This window comes from Zootoca vivipara, chromosome 5 (assembly GCF_965207765.1).
Source record: "Zootoca vivipara chromosome 5, rZooViv2.hap1.1, whole genome shotgun sequence".
NCBI classification, from domain to species: Eukaryota; Metazoa; Chordata; class Lepidosauria; order Squamata; family Lacertidae; genus Zootoca; species Zootoca vivipara.
The window spans coordinates 57,979,821-58,001,987 of NC_142588.1; the positions used below are offsets into that span (position 1 = coordinate 57,979,821).

The 22,167-nt window shown below is 42.9% G+C and overlaps 1 protein-coding gene across 3 annotated transcripts in view; it reads right to left on the reverse strand.

Moving 5' to 3' along the window:
• INPP5D (inositol polyphosphate-5-phosphatase D) overlaps window positions 1-21,849 on the reverse strand; it is a 62,931-nt gene extending 41,082 nt beyond the window's left edge. For all 3 annotated transcript variants that reach the window (XM_088669676.1, XM_088669675.1, XM_088669674.1), the window contains exons 1-2: window positions 21,541-21,849; window positions 12,468-12,531 (exon numbers count right to left, since the gene is read on the reverse strand). In XM_088669676.1, the coding sequence (XP_088525802.1) occupies window positions 12,468-12,531; window positions 21,541-21,674 (198 nt within the window). In that variant the 5' untranslated portion in view covers window positions 21,675-21,849. The remainder of the gene's footprint in view (window positions 1-12,467; window positions 12,532-21,540) is intronic.
• Window positions 21,850-22,167: the final 318 nt, after the last annotated feature.

A 22,167-nucleotide genomic window follows, 5' to 3' on the forward strand; every position in this document is an offset into this window, starting at 1 on the left:
AATTTAAAGCACTGTAATACCACTTTAAACCACTATGGCTTGACACAAAGAATTATGGGAGCTGTAGTTTGTTAAGGGTGCTAAGAGTTGTTAGGAGACCTCTATTCCCCCTCACAGACCCACAATTTCCAGAGTTCCCTGTAAGCAAGATGGACTGTTAAGAGAACTATAATTTTGTGACAGGAATAGGCATCTTGTAAGTTAACAACCCTCAGCACCCTTAACAAGCTGTAGTTCCAAAAATTCTTGGGGGGGGGGGGAAGCCATGACTGTTTAAAGTGGTATCATGGTGGTTTAAAAGTATGATATGAAAGCAGCCTGAGTCTGGCTCCACCTCCTGTTTGGGCTCACGGCCTTGTACCGTACCAGTCACAATGGGCACCAGCCACCCCTGAATTCCCACCCCCACCAGAGAGATCAATCCTTCCTCAGTATGGCTTGGAGACTGGAGAGCACATAACAATATTTATCCCATACAGACCCAGTGGAAATACTGTACCAAAAAGTGCTATGTGTCATCAGGACTGCAGCAAAATCTTGGGGAAAATATTGATTACATTTAATATAAACCATATATGTAGGAATGTGGAAAGTTGAGGGGAAAAGTGAACAACATGGATTCTGGCTCTGGGTGTTTTTACTTTTTTAAATTTAATGAGGAACAGAAATGGAAACAAGCAGTGGAAGCAGAAGTGAGAAATGCACAACCGCAGAAAGCAAGCTGGGATGACGGCTGAGGTCCATGAGAGTCACTATCTTTAGCAGTCAAATATCACAGTTTCAAAAGACAGTCTCTTTTCTCCCCCTCTGCTCATGTTTGAAATGCAAGCCCAAATAAATGGGCACAGCACACTTGCTCAATGTGTAGAATAAGGCTTAAAGCTAACACAGAGAAGCCGATCAGGTTTTCCACACTAAAATATAGTGGAATTGCTTCACCGATGTGTTTTAAGGTCATCTAGCCCAAGTAAGCCAGATGACACACACACCATACATTTAAAGCTCATGGCTTCCATCAAAGAATCCTAGGAACTGTGTTTTACGGAACTGTAATTCCCAGCACCCGTAACAAACTAGAGTTCTCGGGATTCTCTGGGGAAAGCCATGTACTTTAAATGTATGTTAAGGATGTGATCTGACTTACTTGGTGCATGGATCACTATATAACTGTGAAGGTCCATACTCCTTACCTAAGACAAGCATATGGATATTTGCCACATGGAGCTGGGAGCCAGTAGCAGAACCACTGATTGGCAACTAAAAAAACCTCATCACTGCCCACTCCCAATATGCCCCTCTTCCACCACGTCTTGCCTACTAAGAGCTCTTCAATGGCAGTCCCAGGTTTCCAGCTACTTACTATGTAACACACACACACCCCTTCTACATGTCACTGCTTGCCCTCCAAATTCCCCAAATGCCAACATTTGATCCACTGGATCCACTATCCATTACCTGGAGACCTTTCAATCTGACTTCAAACCGGGTTTTGGTACAGTGCAGATGTAAACATGGCTCCACAGATTACAGCACATGCCATATGTGCTTTGAATGTGCTTTAAATGCATGGTGTGGTTCTGCCCTTGTGGACGCTGGCAGGGGGGATTCCACACTCTCTCTATCATTGAGACCTGCATTGTAAATTTTAATACAGTAGAATGGGGTGGGGAATTGATGTTGAGGTGTCCATTAGCAGCCAGTTTTCATGGCCCCAAATATCTCTGTGGAGTGTAGCTAAACTGCCACAGACAAGGATGCTGTCAGAGTAGGACTTTGGGACAGAGGTCAGGTTCTCCCCTCAGCATAAAAAGCAGGAGGGATCCCAAATGCAGCCGGGCTGTCATACGACATTCTGAAGTAAGTGATGCAATACACATTAACTTGTAAAAAAAATATATCCCTCCCCCAGTAAGGCCACTGAGTTTTAAATTATCTTACTGTAGCACAGGCTAGAGAATGCACTTTAGACCCCAGTAAGCCCCATGGGCGGAACCCCAAGAGCTGGAGAAGTGAGATCTCACCAAAAATAGCTGTCATAGCTGCTGCTTTGCAAGTACCACCTGCAACTCATGTAAAGGAGGTGGAGGGGCCTTCGGTCGTGGCGGGACAGCGGTGGGATGGCAGCTTCCTGATTCACCTAGGGTTGCCAGAGTCAATAGAGGACAGGACTTCTGTGCCTTTAATTGCCCTGCTCTCTTTTGAGTCTGGAAACCTTAAAGAGAAACCAGCAGACCCTTTGCTTGGAAATTAAACAAAGGTTTCTCTTTAAGGTTTCCAGACTCAAAAGAGAGCAGGGCAATTAAAGGCACAGAAGTCCTGTCCTCTGTTGACTCTGGCAACCCTAGATTCACCTCAGGCGGCTAAAAGGGACAGGCTGTCCCAAGATGCAACAGGCTGTGGGTTTCCCACCCCTACTGTGGGTAGGAAACACTGAGATAGCATTTGATTAGACGTGCTCATGTGTGGGTGAACATGCACAAAAATGCACATGTGCATTAGTAGTCTGGTGAGTGTGCTGCCTCAGTGTGTGTTTGAGTGGGTGAGGGGGAAGGACCTATAGCTGCCCCTGAAGCAAGGAAGCTGGGGGGGGGAGAGAGAAAGCTGTTGGGGAGGGGGGAAAGGTTATGCAGGCCCTGCTCCCCACCCTCCCCTGCCAGATTCAGCCCCGCAAATGAGTTTGCACCTCCCTACAACCATATCTGGCAAAAAGCTGCCCACCCCCAATCTTATGAACACACAGCATGGTATTTTAAAGGTACTAAAGCTTTTGTAAACATCATTTACTAGAACTAAATGCCCTGCGAAACCCACTCTGGGCAAAGCAATTCCAGAAGCCTATCACAGCAATGTGACCTTAAGATGGGACTTGCAGCTGGAAGAAAAAGCTGTTTCCCAAAATACAAGCCAGCCGCAAGTTTAGACTATTTTAAATGCATCTTGGCGGGTGGAAAGGAAAGTGGAACTGAATGAGGGTGACAGGAGGAGTGTGAGCTTTGTTGGTGTGGCTGACAGAAAGCTGTGCTCATTACTTGTACCGAGGTTTAGCTGTTCCTGAAAGCCAATGTGTCGAAATCTCATGTTCATCTTCTACAAAAGTTCTCACTAACAGCAGATGAGGTAAACCTGTTTCTAGGCTGCACCACCGTAGACTGGAGGTGCCAGTTCTCATGGCTGAATGCCCCTTTAGATAGAAACCTAGCTTTCTAGAAAGAAGTCTAGGCTAAAAGCCTTTCCTTTGACATCTAATTTTTTGATGGGGGGTGGGGTTGTATGCAGGAAAAGTCTGTCATATGAACCCCCGACCTGCATATACAACCTGAAGTGGGCACAGATGGGAAGCATTTTTTACCTCCTCTGCTGTTCATGGTAATTGGGATAAAACGAAACATGATGTTTCCTCACAGTGCAAAAACAGCACCAGGGGCTGGGAGAATGTGATTTTAACTGGGACCATAACTGGGGGGTGGGTTGGTAAGAGTTAAACTCTTCCTCCCTGTCTGCTGTGGCCCCCAGTGCTCCTAGGATCCAGCTGTAATAACTACTTGCATTTTTTAAAAATGCTCACATTAAAGAGAGCTATAGGCAGCTGCCTTATACGAGTAAGACCATTGATCCATCTAGGTTAGTACTGTCTACACTGACTGGCAGCAGCTCCCAAGGTTTTCTGATGGGGACCTTCCCAGCCCTAGTTGGAAATGCTGGGGTTGAAGCCTGGACATTCTGTGCATGAAACATATACCATATACCAGGCATCCCCAAACTGCGGCCCTCCAGATGTTTTGGCCTACAACTCCCATGATCCCTAGCTAACAGGACCAGTGGTCAGGGATGATGGGAATTGTAGTCCAAAACATCTGGAGGGCCGAAGTTTGGGGGTGTCTGCCATATACCTATACATATACCTCTAAGCTACAGACCTTCTCCATTTTAACATCATATTTAATCTGGGTCTGGTTTAGCCTCAGAGGTGCATTCCCTCCCTTCCATGGGGGGCAAGGCCAGAGGCAAAAAGTGGCCTGAGCAACAGATGTGCCTCTCACCTTTGCACAGTAGGCACCTTTTAGCCATGCAGAGGTTTCTATCACCCACCCAGACAAGTAAAATGTATTTTCACAGTTCAAATATACATTCTGGCCAGGTGAGAGCACAGAGCAGGGACGGTGAATTGCCCGGGGAGATGAGACATGATCAGGGGAGAGTCTTGAGGTCCAGATTGAGAGGCTTGGAGGGCCACATCAGACCCCTGATGTTCCCCTCCACTGCTTCAAGCCTTCATCAATAGCATTGAGTGATTAAAAAGGTTTATAAATAACATTTTTGTTGGTAACTTTCTTCAGCTCCAGGGCTGTTGGTTTTTTTTTTAATGCAATATGTGTTTCTTTAAGGCATCAGCTCCTGGGTTTTGGGTGCAATGGCGGTGGGGACACTCTTATTACTAAGTCCTTATAGAACACAATATTGAAGACACAAGCCACTGAGATCTTAGAGAAAGATAGAGAATGCAATAAACTCCCTTTTGATTTTGTTTGGGGACATAATTTAAAGGCAGTCACATTAATCTATCAATGCTGGTGCTGTTTTATTTCTACAGTTATTCACAATAATCATGTTCACAGGATTGTGTGCAACGAAGCTCTACCATTAGTGCAATGATTTCTACCTGCACGATAGGAGTTCCTCTCCCATTCCTCTTCCCATGCCACCCTCGCTCCAGAAAATTCTATTCTAGTGGTTCCCCCAACTCTCTGGAGCCTATCTGGGGTGTGGGGTGCATGTACGGTATGGAGAACGGAGAGGGAGCAGTCCCATTGTGCATGGTTGGTTTTGGGTTTTTTTTGCAAGTGAATTGCAAGTTTATTGGATACAAACCATTGTTTTCTACTAAAATAAATTGCATGTCATAATCGTCTATCATTTTCAAATTTCCTATTAAGAGTACATCATGTGAAATATATATCTTAGCTAATTTCTCTTTTCACAGTTTCTCTAATATTGACGATTACCATCATTGCCTTTCCGTTTCCTGACATTAGAGATGCCAAGGGGTCATCCCCAAGTAGCCACATGCAGCTGTTGTTATTGGTGCACACTGCATTTCCTCCCCATTCATAAATGCCAGAAATTTGCTTTTAAAATAAATGTTTTTCACAGGTTTCCAAATAACATCCCGTTGTTTATGAAAATGTTCTAGTTGCCCTGGGTTACCAGGAAAATGGGTGCTTGCATGCTTCTGATAAGCACCTAAAATTTGAAAATAAGCTATTTAGAACACACTATTCAGTGTATGCCCTAAAACAGTTATGCAGGAGACTATGTGTGTAGTTGAAAAATAATTATCTGCCAGCATATGCATTATAGTACAAGCGCACAGCATTTACGGAACATACCATGCCGACATTGTCTAAAATACTGTACTTAGGGAATGGGTAATTAGTTTTTTTTTAAAAAAATACTGTAATTAAATAACACATGGTGCTTCCTCTTTCCAACAAGTGTTGGCATAAAGACAAGTAACACCACTCTTTGCGTTTTCAAGTGGTTCTGTCATTTGAAAAGCTAAAATAGCAATGGGGTGGGGTTTTTTTTGGCATGCTGTTAATCTGAACTCCTAAATGCAAGGCATGGAAAGATTTATATGTAGTAACAGTAGCTGTAATGCACAGTGACATATGTAATCAACTGAATCTCCTAAAAGGCAGAAGCATCTTCCAAAAGCACTTTGGGATTATTTACACAGTCAGTATCCAGAGGTTATAATTGCAAGAGTGTCATACAGTACTGAAACAGCAGCCTAAATCTACAGGAACCAGGAATGTTTGAACTGTGCAAGGTTTTCTTTTCCTTACTTTAGTTTACCGTATCTATCCCTAGGCTCCAACTGCACTGTGCATTTAAAGCACTATTCCATGACTTAAGCAGTCATGGCTTCCCCAAAATAATTCTGGGAACTGTAGCTTGTTAAGAGTGTGGAGAGTTGTTAGGAGACCCCTGTTCCCCTCACAGAGCTACAGTTCCCATAATTCCCAAGGATTGATTGTTAAACCACTCTGAGAATTATAGTTCTGGGAAGTGAATAGGGGTATCCTTACAATTCTCAGCAAAAAAAAAAGTGTAGAAAATGCATACAATTTTAATGCATTTTTGGTGCTTAATTTTTTCCCCACCAAACCCAGGTTGGAACAGACCTATGATTGAGTGTATACAGAAGTAACACAGAATGTAAACAATCTGATCCATCTATCCCCAACTGACAGACAGGCTCATGGGGAGAAAGGCAATCCTCTTTGTATTCCTGCAAGGTCGGCGGTTCGAATCCCCGCGACGGGGTGAGCTCCCGTTGCTCGGTCCCTGCTCCTGCCAACCTAGCAGTTCAAAAGCACGTCAAAGTGCAAGTAGATAAATAGGTACCACTCCGGTGGGAAGGTTCCGGCATTTCCGTGCACTGCTCTGGTTCGCCAGAAGCGGCTTTGTCATGCTGGCCACATGACCTGGAAGCTGTCTTCAGACAAAAGCCAGCTCCCTCAGCCAGTAAAGCGAGATGAGCGCCACAACCCCAGAGTCGTCTGCGACTGGACCTAATGGTCAGGGGTCCCTTTACCTTTAAGTTCTTCCATGGAACTGTGCATCACCCACCAGAGGGATGGATCCTACTCATCTTTTGCATGGCTATTTTCCCCAGGACGCCAGAGAGATAAGCCAGGGGCTCTTGGTCTTGCTGTGAGTAGCTGACTTTCTCCACTCAGTTCAGTTCTCCTTTGCTCCTTCACCATGTAAGCAAATGTGCATAACTGTGTAAAAAGGCTTTCAAATATGACATTTCCAAAAATGATGGAACAGAATGTCAATACACACAAGCTGAAAACTGAATGAAGTCTTGGTTTTCAATACTGAAAATATGAAACTGGTTAACACAGTGCTTCGGCTCCCCATGGGAGCAAAGCAGAGTTGTCTCCAAGTGTTTGTGCTCATATGGGCAAATATTGTGAAATGGAATTGGTACAGACAGCATTCTTGCTTGCCTGGGTACCATATTACATTTGTCACCATGAAGGTGTGGCAGGAGAGAATCAAAACTACTTGCATTAACAAATAATTGTGTGAGCCAACTCAGTTACTGCTCCTACATGTTGTAAGGTTGCCATATTTCAAAAAGTTTTGGAGCTACAGTGGCACCTCTGTTTACGAACTTAAGTCCGTTCTTAAATCCAAAACCGCTCTTAAACCGATGCACGCTTTCCCTAATGAGGCCTCCCACCACCGGTGCCCTTCCACCATTCGGATTCCGTTCTTAATAATAATAATAAAATTTTATTTATACCCCGCCCTTCCCGGTTCAGAAACCCAGGCTCAGGGTGGCTAACAACAAATTTAAAACACTTAATTGTAATACAACATAAAAACAGCATAAAATACAGTATAAAAGCATGCATAACAATAAAAATCAAAAATCAAAAATCAATTTGGGGGAAATCCATCCAATAAACATTAGATAGTTACCAGGGATAGTCCTACTTGGGCCAGCGAGGAGGCCAGGGGAGAATTAGCTGTGGGATCCCAGAGCAGGTAATCTTCATAAAAGGGGGGGGGGAGGGAAATAAAAGATCAGGCTGAGTTCAAATTAAAGACCAGGCAAAATCTTAAAGGCCGGGCAGAAGGAGGTTAAATCCTGTAGGGCCCTAGTCTCATGGGACAGAGCATTCCACCAGATCGGAGGCCTTCACTGAAAAGGCCCTGGCCCTGGTAGAGGATAGTCTGACTTCCTTAGGGCCTGGGACCTCTAAACTATGGTTATTCATGGACCTTAAGGTCCTCTGTGGGGCATACCAGGAGAGGCGGTCCCGTAAATATGAGGGCCCTAAGCCACAAAGGGCTTTAAAGGTCAAAACCAGCACCTTGAACCTGACCCTATACTCCACTGGGAGCCAGTGCAACTGGTAAAGCACTGGGTGAATATGCTCCCATGGCAGAGACCCCATGAGGAGCCTCGCTGCAGCATTCTGCACCCGCTGGAGTTTCTGGGACAGTTTCAAGGGCAGCCCCACGTAGAGCGAATTATAGTAGTCAAGCCTGGAGGTGACCGTTGCATGGATCACTGTGGCTATATCGGGGTGGGAGAGGTAAGGGACCAACTGCTTAACGCGGTGAAGATGGAAAAATATCGCCTTAGCTGTTGCTGTAACCTGCACTTCCATAGAAAGGGAGGCATCAAGGATTACACCCAAACTCTTAATGGAAGGCACTGGAACTAATTGGGCCCCCGCAAGGGAAGGGAGTTGGTCCCTCATCCCCATGCTATCCCAACCCAGCCAGAGGATTTAGTTTCAATCGACTCCCACAAAACCATCAAGCCACAGCCTCCAAGCATCTGATCAGTGTGTCCAGGGCCGAGTCAGTGTGGCCATCCATCAGCAGATAGAGCTGAGTGTCATCAGCATATTGGTGACAACCCAGCCCAAAGCTCTGGACAATCTGGGCAAGGGGGTGCATAAAGATGTTAAAAAGCATTGGGGAGAGGCACTCCACACACCAAGGAATGGCGCGACGACAACTCCCTCCCTAGCGCCACCCTCTGTCCTCGTCCAGAGATAAAAGAGCACAGCCACTGTTGGGCTGTGCCCTGTATCCCCACGTTAGCGAGGCGGTGGTCCAGAAGATCATGATCGACCATATCAAATCTAAGAGAATCAGCAGTCCCGACCCGCCTCAATCCAGCTTTCTGTGGAGATCATCCATTAGGGCGACCAGAGCTGTCTTGGTCCAGAAACCAGGACGGAAACCAGACTGAAATGGATCTAAAGTCGATGTTTCCTCCAGAAACCTGCCAAGCTGTTCAGCAACCGCTCTCTCAGTTACCTTACCCAGATATGGAAGATTCGAAACTGGGCGGTAATTGGATAGATCTAAAGGATCTAATGAAGTTTTCTTTAAGAGCGGACACACCACTGCTTCCTTCAGCTTCTCTGGGAATGTCCCGTGCCAAGGGACTAATCGATAATTTCAACCAGGGGGATCCACGCGACATCTGGGCACTCCCTAATCAGCCAAGATGGGCATGGATCAAGGAGGCAAGTGGTGGGCCTGCCGGCTCGGAGGAATAAAGTTCTCAAACCGAGACACTATTTCCGGTTTTGTGGAGTTTGTAAACCAAATCGTTCTTAAACTGGACTGTTCTTAAACCGAGGTACCACTGTATTTTGAACTATTATTTATTAGAATTGGCCAAAACGGCACTTCCAACATGGCTTGCCATATGTCTGGAATTTCACGGACATATAGCTGATTTCTGCTCAGACACTGCTTTTGACCACAGTATTCTGTGTATGTCCGGGAAATTTTGGACATATAGCAGCCCTACATTATCTCATGTCAAACAGCCATCAGCTGTGTGCAGGATAAGTCACATAATTTTTAAACAATTGAAGGATAGCTTCCTAAGGTCATTATCAGGTTGTTAAAACAGTAAGCTAGGGAGGGTGGACTGGCAAAAATTCCAGTGCAGGAACTGGCATGCTTCCCAGTACAGCCCTTATTCCCATTTCCACAAAGAACTGACACTAGAGACCTGACACTGTGTCTCATTTGCACAGGAAAATAAAATAAAATTCTGTCTATGACATCACTGACAAGGCCAGTTGCAGGAAATACAGGATCAATTCCAAGCTACCATTACTAATCATACTAATTAGGGGAATATACTACATATATCTGCACAGACCAGGAGGGGGGGAAACTGGTGTGATTGTTGACTGAATCTTTTTACTTAGGCAGGAGCAAAATTTTATAGCTGTTTTTGTTATGTTTTATATTTTAATGTATTTTGTTGTTTGTTTGTTTATTGCATTTGTATAATACCTTTCTGCTAAGGTACCCATTGAAGTTTAAAGTTTAAAAATACTAAAATTAATAAATTGGAAGGGCCATAGCTCAGTGGTAGAAGGTCCTAGGGTCTGGCATCTCTGGCATCCTACCTAGTGCATGCTAATATTGATATGTCTGCAAGACCCTTCCAGGACTCTCATAAAACATCAGTTACAATGGCTGACTTCATGGCTTCAGCATCATGCTACCTTTCTTGTTAGCTTGTTGGTAGAGCATGAGACTCTTGGGCTCAGGGTTGTGGGTTTGAGCCCCACACTGGGCAAAAAAGATGATGACCCTCGTGGTCGCTTCCAACTCTTTAATTCTATGCTTCTATGAATTTCTTTTTTCATAATTGGAATTCTGTTAATGCGCCTAAACCTGAGAGTTATTCAGAACATTCATTTGGAGAAGTGTGTGTGTGTGTGTGTGTGTGTGTGTGTGTGTGTGTGTGAGAGAGAGAGAGAGAGAGAGAGAGAGAGAGAGAGAGAGAGAGAGAGAGAGAGAGAGAGAGAGAGAGATCCAAATAGGTTCTGAACACAAGGCTCCATTTATTACAATGTGACTTTCAGCCTGGCCCTGTTAACATGTAGCACAGTTCTTATGTTTTCAGTGGGGACTCCAATAGGAAAAGCACCTTCATGTTTATCAGGCCCCATCAACTCTCCAGCAAGCTGATAGGTTCTAGTGTGATAAGAACACATAAGCATCCTACAGTTTCAGCTTCATCTGGTGAGCAATGAGTCACAGTTGCTGGGCTGCTTTCGAACTACACACTGTGTGTCATCGATTTCCTGTTACACAGAGTCCTGACCTCAGAGGCGGAACAGGAAAAAAAGTGACCAGATGCGCAAAGCTTTCATCAGTCTGTGCAAGGCCAGAAACTACCATGGAATCTTGAGGTCAGGAAGTGCTGAAGGAGAGCAAAACCAGAGCCCCTCTATGCCAGGAATGGGAAGGATATCCTTAGACGACATTGGATGTATGAAGTGCTTATGAATAACGGTGGGCATAAAAGGCAATTATTCAAGTGTATGAGCAGCCCAGTCACATCCCTGCTTTAGGTCAAATGATGCAAGAAGAACGATGCATGGCAACAGGTAAAGCAGTTTCCCATCTCACATAAATGGACCAGACACCTGCAACTTTGTCATGCTTGAATTTTTTTTAAAAAATCATATAATTCCCCCCCCATACTCAATCACAGTATAGCACAGTATGGGATTGCCCTTAGGATGTGCCTAAGGCATTCTCCTTCCCCCAGAAGACTCACTGAAAAGAAAAGCTGGATTATAGAAAGGCCTTCCCCAAAGGGAAGAAAATACTGCATCTGGAAATCAGAGGCCAAGTGTAGTCAGTGGTTTCTGGTGTCCCATGGTGGGGAAAAGGTAGGATTGTGGATGGTTCTACAAGGAATGGTTGAAAGGACTGTGTGTGTTTAGCCCAAAGAAGAGAAGTTTATAGGCTGAAACTTATTTATTTTAGACATTTATATACTGCTTAATTATTTGAATTTCTAAGTGGCATGCATAAAAAACAATCCACAGAAAATGGGAGAATAAAGCAATAAAGAATTATCACAAGACCAAACACTGCCTTAAAATGCCAGCTGGAACAAGAAAGTTTTAGTCATTCACCTGAAGGTCAGCAAGGAGGGTCCCTGCTGTCAAATATCAGTTGGGAGTTTGGGCCCAATTCACTGAATGCATGGCTTCTGGTAGTTATGAGTTGCGCACCTGAGCCATGGGGGACCACCATCAGAGACTCCCATAAAGGTCTCAGTGGATCAGGAACAGGTGTCCCTTCAGATAACCTGGATCTATACCATTAAGGGCCTTGTTAATTTACTCAAGAATGTTGAACCTGGCTGGTGATTGTCTCTCCCCATCAACAGTCCAGCTGCAGCGTTTTGTCCAGTCATAAAGCATTGAGGTTACCAATGCATGAATCACCACAGCTGGGCTATTCCATGATAGCAGTCTTTCTACAATCATAGAATTATAGAAATGTAGAGCTGGAAGGGACCCCAAGGGTCATCTAGTACAACTCCCTGCAATGCAAGAATGACATGTGAAAGGCTGTCCTGCAGAAGACAGAGCTGTTTCACAGCAGAACATACTGCCTCAGAAGGTGATGGGCTCTCCATTGCATTCTGCACTGAGCAGAAGGTTAGACTCGGTAACCTCAAAGGTACCTTCCAATTGCACACTGTGCAGTAGAGTGCAAAATGAGACTGCATATGGCTTTCCAGAGTAATCAGCAGTATTTATTGCATAGCCTAGGAAACATCTCCATGGTAATCGGTTGCCTGCAGGTAGGGAATCCACTGTGAATAAATTGAAAATACCCAGAGCTACTGACACTAGGGCAACACTGCACTTCCACTGCCCTCCTCAACATTTTGTTTACCAACACACTACTCACTATTGTCTCTGGTTAGTATCATATTTGAGATCCCTCTACAACAAGAATGGTAAATCTGTGGCCCTTCAGATGTTCTTGGACTAAAGCTCCCATCATCCTTGTCCTCCCTCTTATGATATATTTATCATATAAGACAATAGAATGTGAAACTAAAGTGCCATATTTAGCATTAAACAGGGGCTTACCTGGATAACTAGCTTATGTTCTTTATTTGGTAGAATCCTGTAGGTATACACACAGTTCCGATACCTGGGACATATAAGAGGAGAGGATGTTAGAAGAAGAAAAGGTAACTCTGGCAAGATACATTGACCACAGTGTTTATTGTTGTGTTGTTAGTCTGTAGGGGTAGAAAAAATGTGCCTCTCCCGATGTTGTTGAGCTCTCATCAGCCACAATCAGCATGACAAATGATCATGCCTGATGGGAGTTATAATTCAGCAATGTCTGGAGAAGCAAAGGTTCCCCGCTTCTGGTCTGAAGCATACACGGCCAACTTGATCAGTCTGAGAACTTTGTTTTTATTTTCCCCTTGATATCTAACTGCCTCACCCCATTCCTGACTCTTGAAGTTGCAAAAATAAGCTTGAAAATGTCATGTTGATACATTATCATCAGGAAGGTTGTACAGTGACCCCATGTTTATTGTGTTTTCAAATGTCACCATTATTCAAGTCCATCTTGTGATTTCAAAGGCTGTTTCTGGAATTCCAAAGTTCTTAGTATACCTGGAATATTGAGTCTGAGGGCCTGATCAGACTTTACAAGCTATACAGAGCTGTTCAGCATTTCTCTTTCCCGTTTCCACTGATAATGCCTAGTGTTACATCAAGTAAGAGTGGACATCATCGCATTTCTCCTATGCCACAGATGACAGCTAATGAACTGAGCTGGGGGCAAGGAAATGTTCAGCAAGCTGTTAGCAGTAAGAGAGGGAAAGGGATATGTTGTTGGAATGGCTCCATATGTATTAGTTTTAACATATTTGAGTTTTAACATCTTGTTGGCCTGGAATTCTATTGATTGGGGCTCCCAGGACAGGTGGAATGGTTTCCACTTTCTGGCTTGGACTTGGCATTTATCTCTCTCCATCCATTTTCTTCTCTTTTAAATTGTCCAATTAATCAAAAAGAACCTCTAAGGGCTTGTGCCTTTGATTGCAAAGCTATGATGCCTGCAGACATGGGGCAGGGGGGGGGGTAGGTTTCCATCTTATCGAAAAGTGGAATTAGCGGAAAGACAGATTACTTTACAAAAATCCACCAAAGAACCTAAGACCATTTTTGCATCCGCCACTTTTTTTGGCCATGGCCATGATTATGGATAAAAGTATCAAATCACAATGTCACTTAGGACAGAAACTGCTGTTTAGCAACGAGAGAGGAGGTTATTTGTTTCAAAATGGGAAACTAATCACTTATGCAGCAGAGACATACATATAATTGAAAAAAATTCTGTGGTTGCATCAATTCTAATCAAAATACTAGCTCTTGAATGTGCCACTTGTCATAAAGTACATCATCTGTCTCCAGCCATAATCACATATTTTGAAAGACACTGTCTTCTGCAAAATTTTCAGAGTCAAAGCAGAATTTCTCCTGAGAATGACTAGCTGTTCAGTAAGAGACCATTCTATTTGCTTCTTCATCACTTCCAGAAAATAAGAGCAAGCAGATCATCTCAGGATTTGTCAAGACGGTTTTCAGAAATATCATGGGAAAACATTCTACACAAATATTTCTCCAACATTGCTGCTCTCTTAGTGTGATCGAAAACAGAGGCAAATCCACCAGGCTGAACACCTCAAAGCAAGGAACCCCTAAAAGTGAACTAGTGGGTTTCACTTTCTGAGACATGGGTAAAGAAAGGGCTTCTCTCACACAGAAAGCATATCCACGCCATACATTTAATGCACATTTAAGCATATGGCTGCCCCCAAATAATCTTAGGAACTGTAGTTTACCCTTCACAAAGCTACAATGATCGGCACTTTTAACAGACTACAGTTCCCATAATTCTTTTGGGTGAAGCTATGTGCTTTAAATGTGTGGTGTGGATGTGGCCTTAATCCCCACATGAACAACCACAGGCTCTAAGCTTCTCCCCCTCCTCACTACTAGATCACTCCCATCTGTCTGTGAGCAGCTGAGGTAAATGCGGGGAGAAGTATGGAAGGGTCTGTTGCTGTATACACTGGGAGGAACTAGAATGGCATTAAAGACTTTTGTCTCTCTGGGGTGCCTAATAATATGAGAGCTTAATTAAAACCTCTGGTTGTTGAAAATGAAAGGGCCAGAAGTCCTTTGAATAAGGAGCTACGCAGGGGCCAGATGAAAGCCCTCAGTGTATTTGTGCTGGTGCTTATTTTCTTTGACAAAGCCATTTTGCTTCTTGTTCTTTTTAAAAACTTCTCTAAATTCAAGAATTCTTTTCCTTGGGATTCACCATACATCTCTGTTTGTGATTGCCTACAATTATTTTCTTGCTTAAATGTGCTTTTAAGTAACGTTTTGCTCCACTCATGAGTCTATGTCATTGAATGCAGTGGGGCTTATTTCCAGGTTTACAATCTCAGGCTGAGAATTGGAAGTAATTCATTTAATTTAAATTATTTATCTCATACTTTTCTGCCAAAGAACACAAAGTGGCATACATAGTTCTCCCTGCGCCTCCCCCCCCCCCCCCCGGCATTATTCCCACAAAAGCCCTGTGAGGTAAATTATGTTGAGAAACAGTGATTGACTCAAGGTCATTCAGTGATGGATCTCTAGCCTCCACAATGCTAGTCTGACACAGGTAACCCATCCTTGAGTCCCCAAATGTTGTTGGACTACAACTCCCACCATCCCTAGCTAGCAGGACCAGTGGTCAGGGATGATAGGAGTTGTAGTCCAACAATATCTAGGGACCCAAGGTTGGGAAAGTTTGCTCTAACCACTATACCACACTAGAAGTGGACGAATCTGTCAATCTCATTTTCTCTATTTCTCTCTTTTTAAAAATCTTAAATTCAGTTCTCCATATTTCCACATCATTCTGTGAATTTATTTTTAAAGTCCAAATGTGCCAGCATTTTAGTTCAAATTTCTCCTAATGGGCACATTTTTGCAAGAAATTTCCCCTAATAAAATGTATTTTATATGCTATTTTCACTAATGTATGCACACTTTTATGCACATCATAAAATTTGAAGAAGTGTGGGTTTCAAAAGGTAGCTGTGTTTCGGTTTGCATATTGTTTCAGAAACTGCAAATTAGGTAGGTTCTTCTTATTTAAGTTCAAACCAAACCCAGTTTCTTCCCCATCCCTACTCCCCAGCAGCTCATCAGTAATATGACTGAAGAGTTGAGGACTAGGGAGGGAATTGGTTTGCCCACAGGCCAAGATTAATTCTACCCACTGCTCTTTACCGAGAGACATCCAAGTGTAGAGAACAACATGGGTGTGAAACAGCATTACCTCAGCTGGATCCAAAGAGTTTGGGCTGTTTCTGCAACTTCAAGAATAATAAAATGTGGATTGTGAGATTTTATGGATGCAACTATAGTATAGTCATTGGAAACCTTGTAAATGTCTACAGAATTTCATATAAATATTTCGGAAGGATCTGTACTTGAATCATTTGGGAGTAGAAGTTGCACTTTTCACAAACTTATTTAAACCCTAATGAGAAATTTTTATTGGGTTTATTTTTGTGGTTTTTAACATCCCTTTTTAAAAAAACAAACAAACACAATTCCATATTTTTAAAACACACCCTATGTTTTGCATTCCATATTCAGGTGGGAATTTATCACATCAACTAGTGAGCTTCTTGGTTGGTCTTGAACCACTCTCCCCAAATATGCTGCTTGATTCTTTGCATGTCTACTTAGGAACATGCCCTGCTGACTTTAATGGGGATTTCTTCTAAGTAACTAGGTATAGGATTGTAGCTCAAGTCTAATGCTCATTTTATTTTAGGTTTTGCCTTTCCTATTGTGATAAATTCAGCTCTCATTAGGTAATTACACTGAAGATGTAGAACATCTTTCATGAGGCAGTTTCCAGAGGTTTTTTTTAAGCGGATGTTGACTTATATTGGCCCATAACCCTAAGCAGTTTTATCCCTATGCAGTATACTTCCCAGTATCAGCACCAGACTGGGGGAGAAAGGGATTCAGAGAAATGGATTTCAGGGATATAATGGGGGCGGGGGTTCAGCTCCTTTAATCCACAGGACACTTTTTATGTAAAAATCAGACCTATTACCACCCTCCCTTTATATGCAATCCTGGCAGATATGTGATTCAACAAATGCAACATTTCACATCTATTTAGGCTCTGAATGTGTGAGACTTAAACTGAATGTGTGTGGCTGCACTCTGTCAATTCAGATGCATTCATGCTTTTGAAAAACTGATATACAGTATTCCCCTTCTGTTCTGTTTCTGTTTATTATTATTTTTAACTCAGGGGGGAAAAGAGCAGAAGATAGAGTTTTATCCGAAGAGTAGAAATAATCAGAAAGAGCCATTAAAAAAAAAAACCCAACAGTTTTTCGGCTTAATTTCCAGACTTCTATAGTGATGGGAGTGTTGGGAGTTCCAAGGACATCTCACCTCCAAAAAGGACAATTAATTGGATGCTTTGCTTGGGGCTGGAACTATTCAACCAGCATGATTAGAATATCTGAGGGATTCTCACTTCTGACTGTGGGCTTTGATGCAGACAGTTTTCTGAAGGGTATTTTCACACATGACAATTAAATATCTTTTTTGCAGTTATTGTGGTTCTGTTTTAAATGTAAACCCTCCATATGCCCTAGAATGTCTATTCACTTTCAGATGTGGCCCTCTTCCATGCTCTGTTCTTTCCTGACAGCATTGTAGTCAAAGTGCTAATGAATCTTAAGGGCACTTATACATTTTTTAAAACCACCACCACCACCACCACCTTATTTTTTTTTTAGCTACAGGCAGTTCTGTTAAAGACAGGAAGAGCTCAGAGAACGTACTAGTGCAGCTATCTGTCTTTATTCAAATTTTTATTTCCATCTCAGATCATGCTAGGAAAATTACTACTTCTTCCTTCACTGTAAGCACTATAGGACCTTTATTCTCTCTTATAATTTAGTTTGTTGTTAAGCTTTGAACACTTTAGCTAGACAAACTAGTCCATTGAAAGGGTGTATTTAGCAAGCTGTCTCATCCCCCCCCCTGAATTCTTATCAATAAGCTATTTTGACGTATGTTACAAAACCACATTTTTAGCTTACGCTTTGCTTGTGAACTTTTACAAGAACTGCTGCATTGAAGCATGATTTACGTCACAAACTGTTAAACACTGAATGTCCAGACAGTCTGTTCAGTTCCGAATATATTTGTGTCACTCATTTGCTATAATGATAAAAGTTGCCTACCTGATTTGCAGTTTCTGTAACGATACGCAAAGTGAAACACAGCTACCTTTGAAACTTGCACTTCTCCAAATTTAAGGATGCAGTTGTTTAACCAAATAATGCATATAAAATGTGTGTATTGAGGCAAGATGTGCATAAAAATACATATGTTAATGAAATTAACACATAAAATAACATTTTTTAAAAAATCATGCCTTGCATCCAACTAAGTCCTGCACAAAGTAGACCCATTTAAATTCATGAACCTGATTTAGACATGTCTGCTCTGAGTAGTGCTAGCATTGGCCACAATCATAGATGTAACCTAAAAGATCATATATAGCCAGTTCCACATGGGTGACCACATGATCACCCAGAAATTGCTGTTATCGTTGTACAGCAGCCAAGGCAAACATAGACACATTTCTGTGACTTCTTTGTTGCCATTACAACTAAAATGCTAATTCCTCTGATTTTGATCAGTTGATGTGCTCCTTCAACAGCAGGCAGAAGAAGCTTTTCTCCTGCTTCCTCACCACAAACACAGCATCTTAAGTTATATGGGATATTATGATGTCCCATATCAAAAAGTAGAGGGCATAACTGAAACATAGCAACGTATATGCTTTCCTTAGTCCTAATCTAGACAGATCAATGAAATAATTTTACAGTTCATCAGGAAGCACTCTTAACATCTGCCGTTAAATAAAGATCACCAAACAAAGATATCTCCCACCCACATCATAAATTCCAGTTTAGCAACTGACACATCAGAAATTAGAAATCTAGATATCTAGATAAAAGTCATATAACTTGACCACCTGACTAACAAGTAAGCAGTATTGGTTCTTGGTTGCACAATCCAATTGTAATACTTCGTTAAAATGATTCCTTGAAAGCTTTCTCAGCCTGGTGTCCTCCAGATGGCTAGAGTCCTGGACTAGGCTGGAGGAGATCCAGGTTCAAATCATCACTCAGCCATGATACTCACCGGATATCATTTGGGCAGTTACTATTTCTTCAGCCAAACCATCTCATATATGAAATATGAAATATTTTAAATCTATAATATTAAAAGTGACATAATCATATTCTTATATTACTATAAGTACCGGTGCTCCCTTCATAAAATAGCTGATGGGGGTACCCCCTGAATGCCAAAAATTGCATTTAGAACCTTGATTTGATTGAAATTATTGAAATGATTTCAAGTCAGGAAGCCCATCAAAAGCCTCAGACAGCCTTATAGATTCTGTGGGTTTAGTTTAAGCTGCAGTTCTTAACACATATATTAGGAAGTAAGCCCCACTGAACTTGGTGGGACTTGCTTCTGAAGAAACATGCATAGGATAGGTCTTTTAGTTTACAGGTTGTTGTTTTTTAAAACAAAACACAAATTACTTACACACACACACCATATGCCCTCCAACATTTCAGGACCCCACTAATATACTGCTCATTGGATCAAATTTTTTAAACATAGATACCTAAAGCTGGGTCTCTGTTTCCACATTTAAATGTTAGCATGCCAAGAAGTGTTGATGCGTCAAGCAATTTGTAGATCATATGCTTATATTCTGGAGTCTATAAATGGATTTTGGCTGCTAATTTAGGCCTTTTTCATATCTTGACTGGAAATTTTTGTTTCAATGCATGGCTATGGCTGTACTGCAAAACACAAGCATGGTTCCTGGGAAGCCCAGTGTTCCTTTTTTAAAAAAGGAATACTTTTAGGCTTCCACATTTGTGCAGGTAGGTTTTAGAAGGCATGGGGGGAGGGCCCACTTTGCAGACGACATTCCACTCCTTGAAAGAGTGCCCTGTCCAAGTGCAGTTTAAAGTTAAATAGCCATAAGGAAGGAGAGCAGGGACCTTGAAGTTCCTCACTTGGACAGTAGACACCTCATCACCATTTCCCCTCACTGTGGTAAGATATATTTGTAGTTTTATCATAACAATTATTTCTAAATTTGCATACATGCACACAAATTAGCATGTGCACATTTTATGCAAATCTGTGTCCTCATTCATCCTTTTTCTTCTTCTTTTTCTTGTAATGCATTTCCTCTTCTTTGGCAATCTGTAAGTGGCAGCTCTAAGGAGATGTGGTTATGCTGACATTTAAGATAGTGTTTTTTCCACTTCCCCAATGCTACAGTGTTGTGTTTCATATGGATGAAAGAAAGCTTGTGGTATTTCTCTAATATTTGTTTTACTTAGCAGAGCAAAGTGGAAGCCAATAGGCATCCGCAGCAGGGAACAAATCTACTGATTGATCTTAAGATTCCTAAAGCAACAGTGTAGACTCCCCACTTCTAAACTGCTTCCAGTCCAGCTAAATTCCAGCTCAGAAACAGACCAAGGGAAATTGATGCATGTTCTTTGCTGTGAGTAGTTGCTGAATTAAGGATATGAAAAAACAGGAGAGATCAAAGGTGACTGCATCTAGGTGACTGCAAACAGGGCCTTCATGGAGCAGGTGATGATCCGTCAGCCTATGCCATCAAAGAATATTCATATTTCTTGATGATTGGGGATTTCTCTCCAAACATCTGAGGTGCTACCTTCCAGTTTCCAAGGTCTGAGAAATTCTTAATTCAAACTTCCTGAATTTTGCCAAATGTCCCATTCATGTTAAGCCATGTTTTACCTCTACAACCACAAACTTGGCTTGGGAAGGGTCTGCCTCTGCAACTCTAATATGAAGTGCCTGTGATTGATTTCCATGCTTCAGCCTTTGCTAGTCTCAACTACTTTGTATCCCTGACAGCGACAGTCAGTTGCACAGTCCATATAGCTGATTTCCCAGCCCCCTCAGTAGGGTCATATCCAAAACATTCATTTAATGCATTCTCATGCCTCCTTAACAGACTTTGCTCCCTCCCCCCAAAGAATTCAGGGAACTGTAGTTTGTTAAGGGTGGTGAGAACTGTAGCACCGCGTCGCGCCTCCTAACAACTCTCAGCACCCTTAACAAATTAGAGTTTCCAGTCTTCAGTTTGTCATTGGTGTGAGCTTTCGTGTGCATGCACACTTCTTCAGATACACTTCTTCTCAGTTGTGCACTGCAGAGCGGTGGAGCGTATGTCTGCACTGCCTGCGGCGGGCGGGCAGGGTGCCCGCCTGCGTGCCACGGTTCAGGGTAGGGGACGGGCAAGGAAGCTGCTGCCCAATCTCCACCTGCTGTCCGCTATCCAGTCAGGCCTGACCTGGGGGCAGAGCTGCACCAGGCACAAGTGCCGCAGCCAAGGTGCCCCCTCTCAAAATTACGCCCGGGGCCGCAGCACCCACGGCACCCCTCAAGCTATGCCTCTGCACTGCAGTAGCCTCCAAACTATGTACATCCTCTAAATATGTCTGAGGAGTTATTCAGAAAACCAGCATGTTTGTAGTGCCCATTATGCAAAAAACAAAAACAAAACCCTGTTATGGTTATATTAACTAGAGAGACAGAGAGGGAGAGAATGAACTGGTGGGCTCCAAATTATCAGTCCGATCCTGTACATGCCTACTCAGAAGTAAATTTCATTAAGTTCAATGGCACTTATTGTAAAGGACTGCAGCCTCAGTGACATAATGGAAACCTTTTTAAAACAAAAAAACAAACCATAGATGCAACAAGATGAAACCTTACTGCTACCTACATAATTGTTTAAGAAATAGCACTTTTGCCACTCTCTCTCTTTAAATCTGCTCATGTGTTGCAACTATTCTCATGTAGCTTATTCTGTCATGCCAGCCATACACCCAAGTTCTTTTGCTGCAAACTTCACCTGTCACATACAGAGAGATCAGGTCATACTTTAGCTCCATGCACGGCTTGCTGCAGAAGGAGGAGAGGAGCCGCTGAGTACAGTGGATGCACAAGCCATACTTACAGCAAGCACAGGGCGTATGCTGAGGGGATGGACTCACTGGCCCGCACAAGGAAGCTTCCATCCTTGCCTACTTTAGAGAGCAGGTCCTCAGCTCTCGAGCGAGTGATGGTCCCGTGGTACCAGCACTGATCCATGCCTTGACTCGCGAGGAAAGGAGCCCGTCCCGAAACAAAATGAAAACAAATGTTAATTTAAAAATAACGATAACCACCCAACCAGCAACTTGTGTGGAGATCCCAGAGCTGTCTGTGTGTAGTGCTCAGAAGCAGAAGCAGCTGCTCACTCAGCTTCCTGTTTCAAATTGTGCAGAGAGAGGGAAAGGAAACAGAGCTGAACTTCCTCATAGAAATCAAGAGAGAGAGAGAGAGAAATGTCATGCACACCTCCCTGGCCCCTCCCTCTGTGCCATGGCACAGCCCACATCAGACGGAAGCCCATTCTAGCCACCAGCTTTGCACAAGTTTGATGGGTACAGTTTGCATTGCAGCCTCGTTTGTCCAAAAATGAATCCGACCCCAGTCAACATAGAATTCTTCCTGCTTTCCCTCCAGCCCATCCCCGACCCATTTTGCATGTCTCTCCTCTGACACCTCTGACTCAAAATACAATGGTCTATAACTGCTTTGC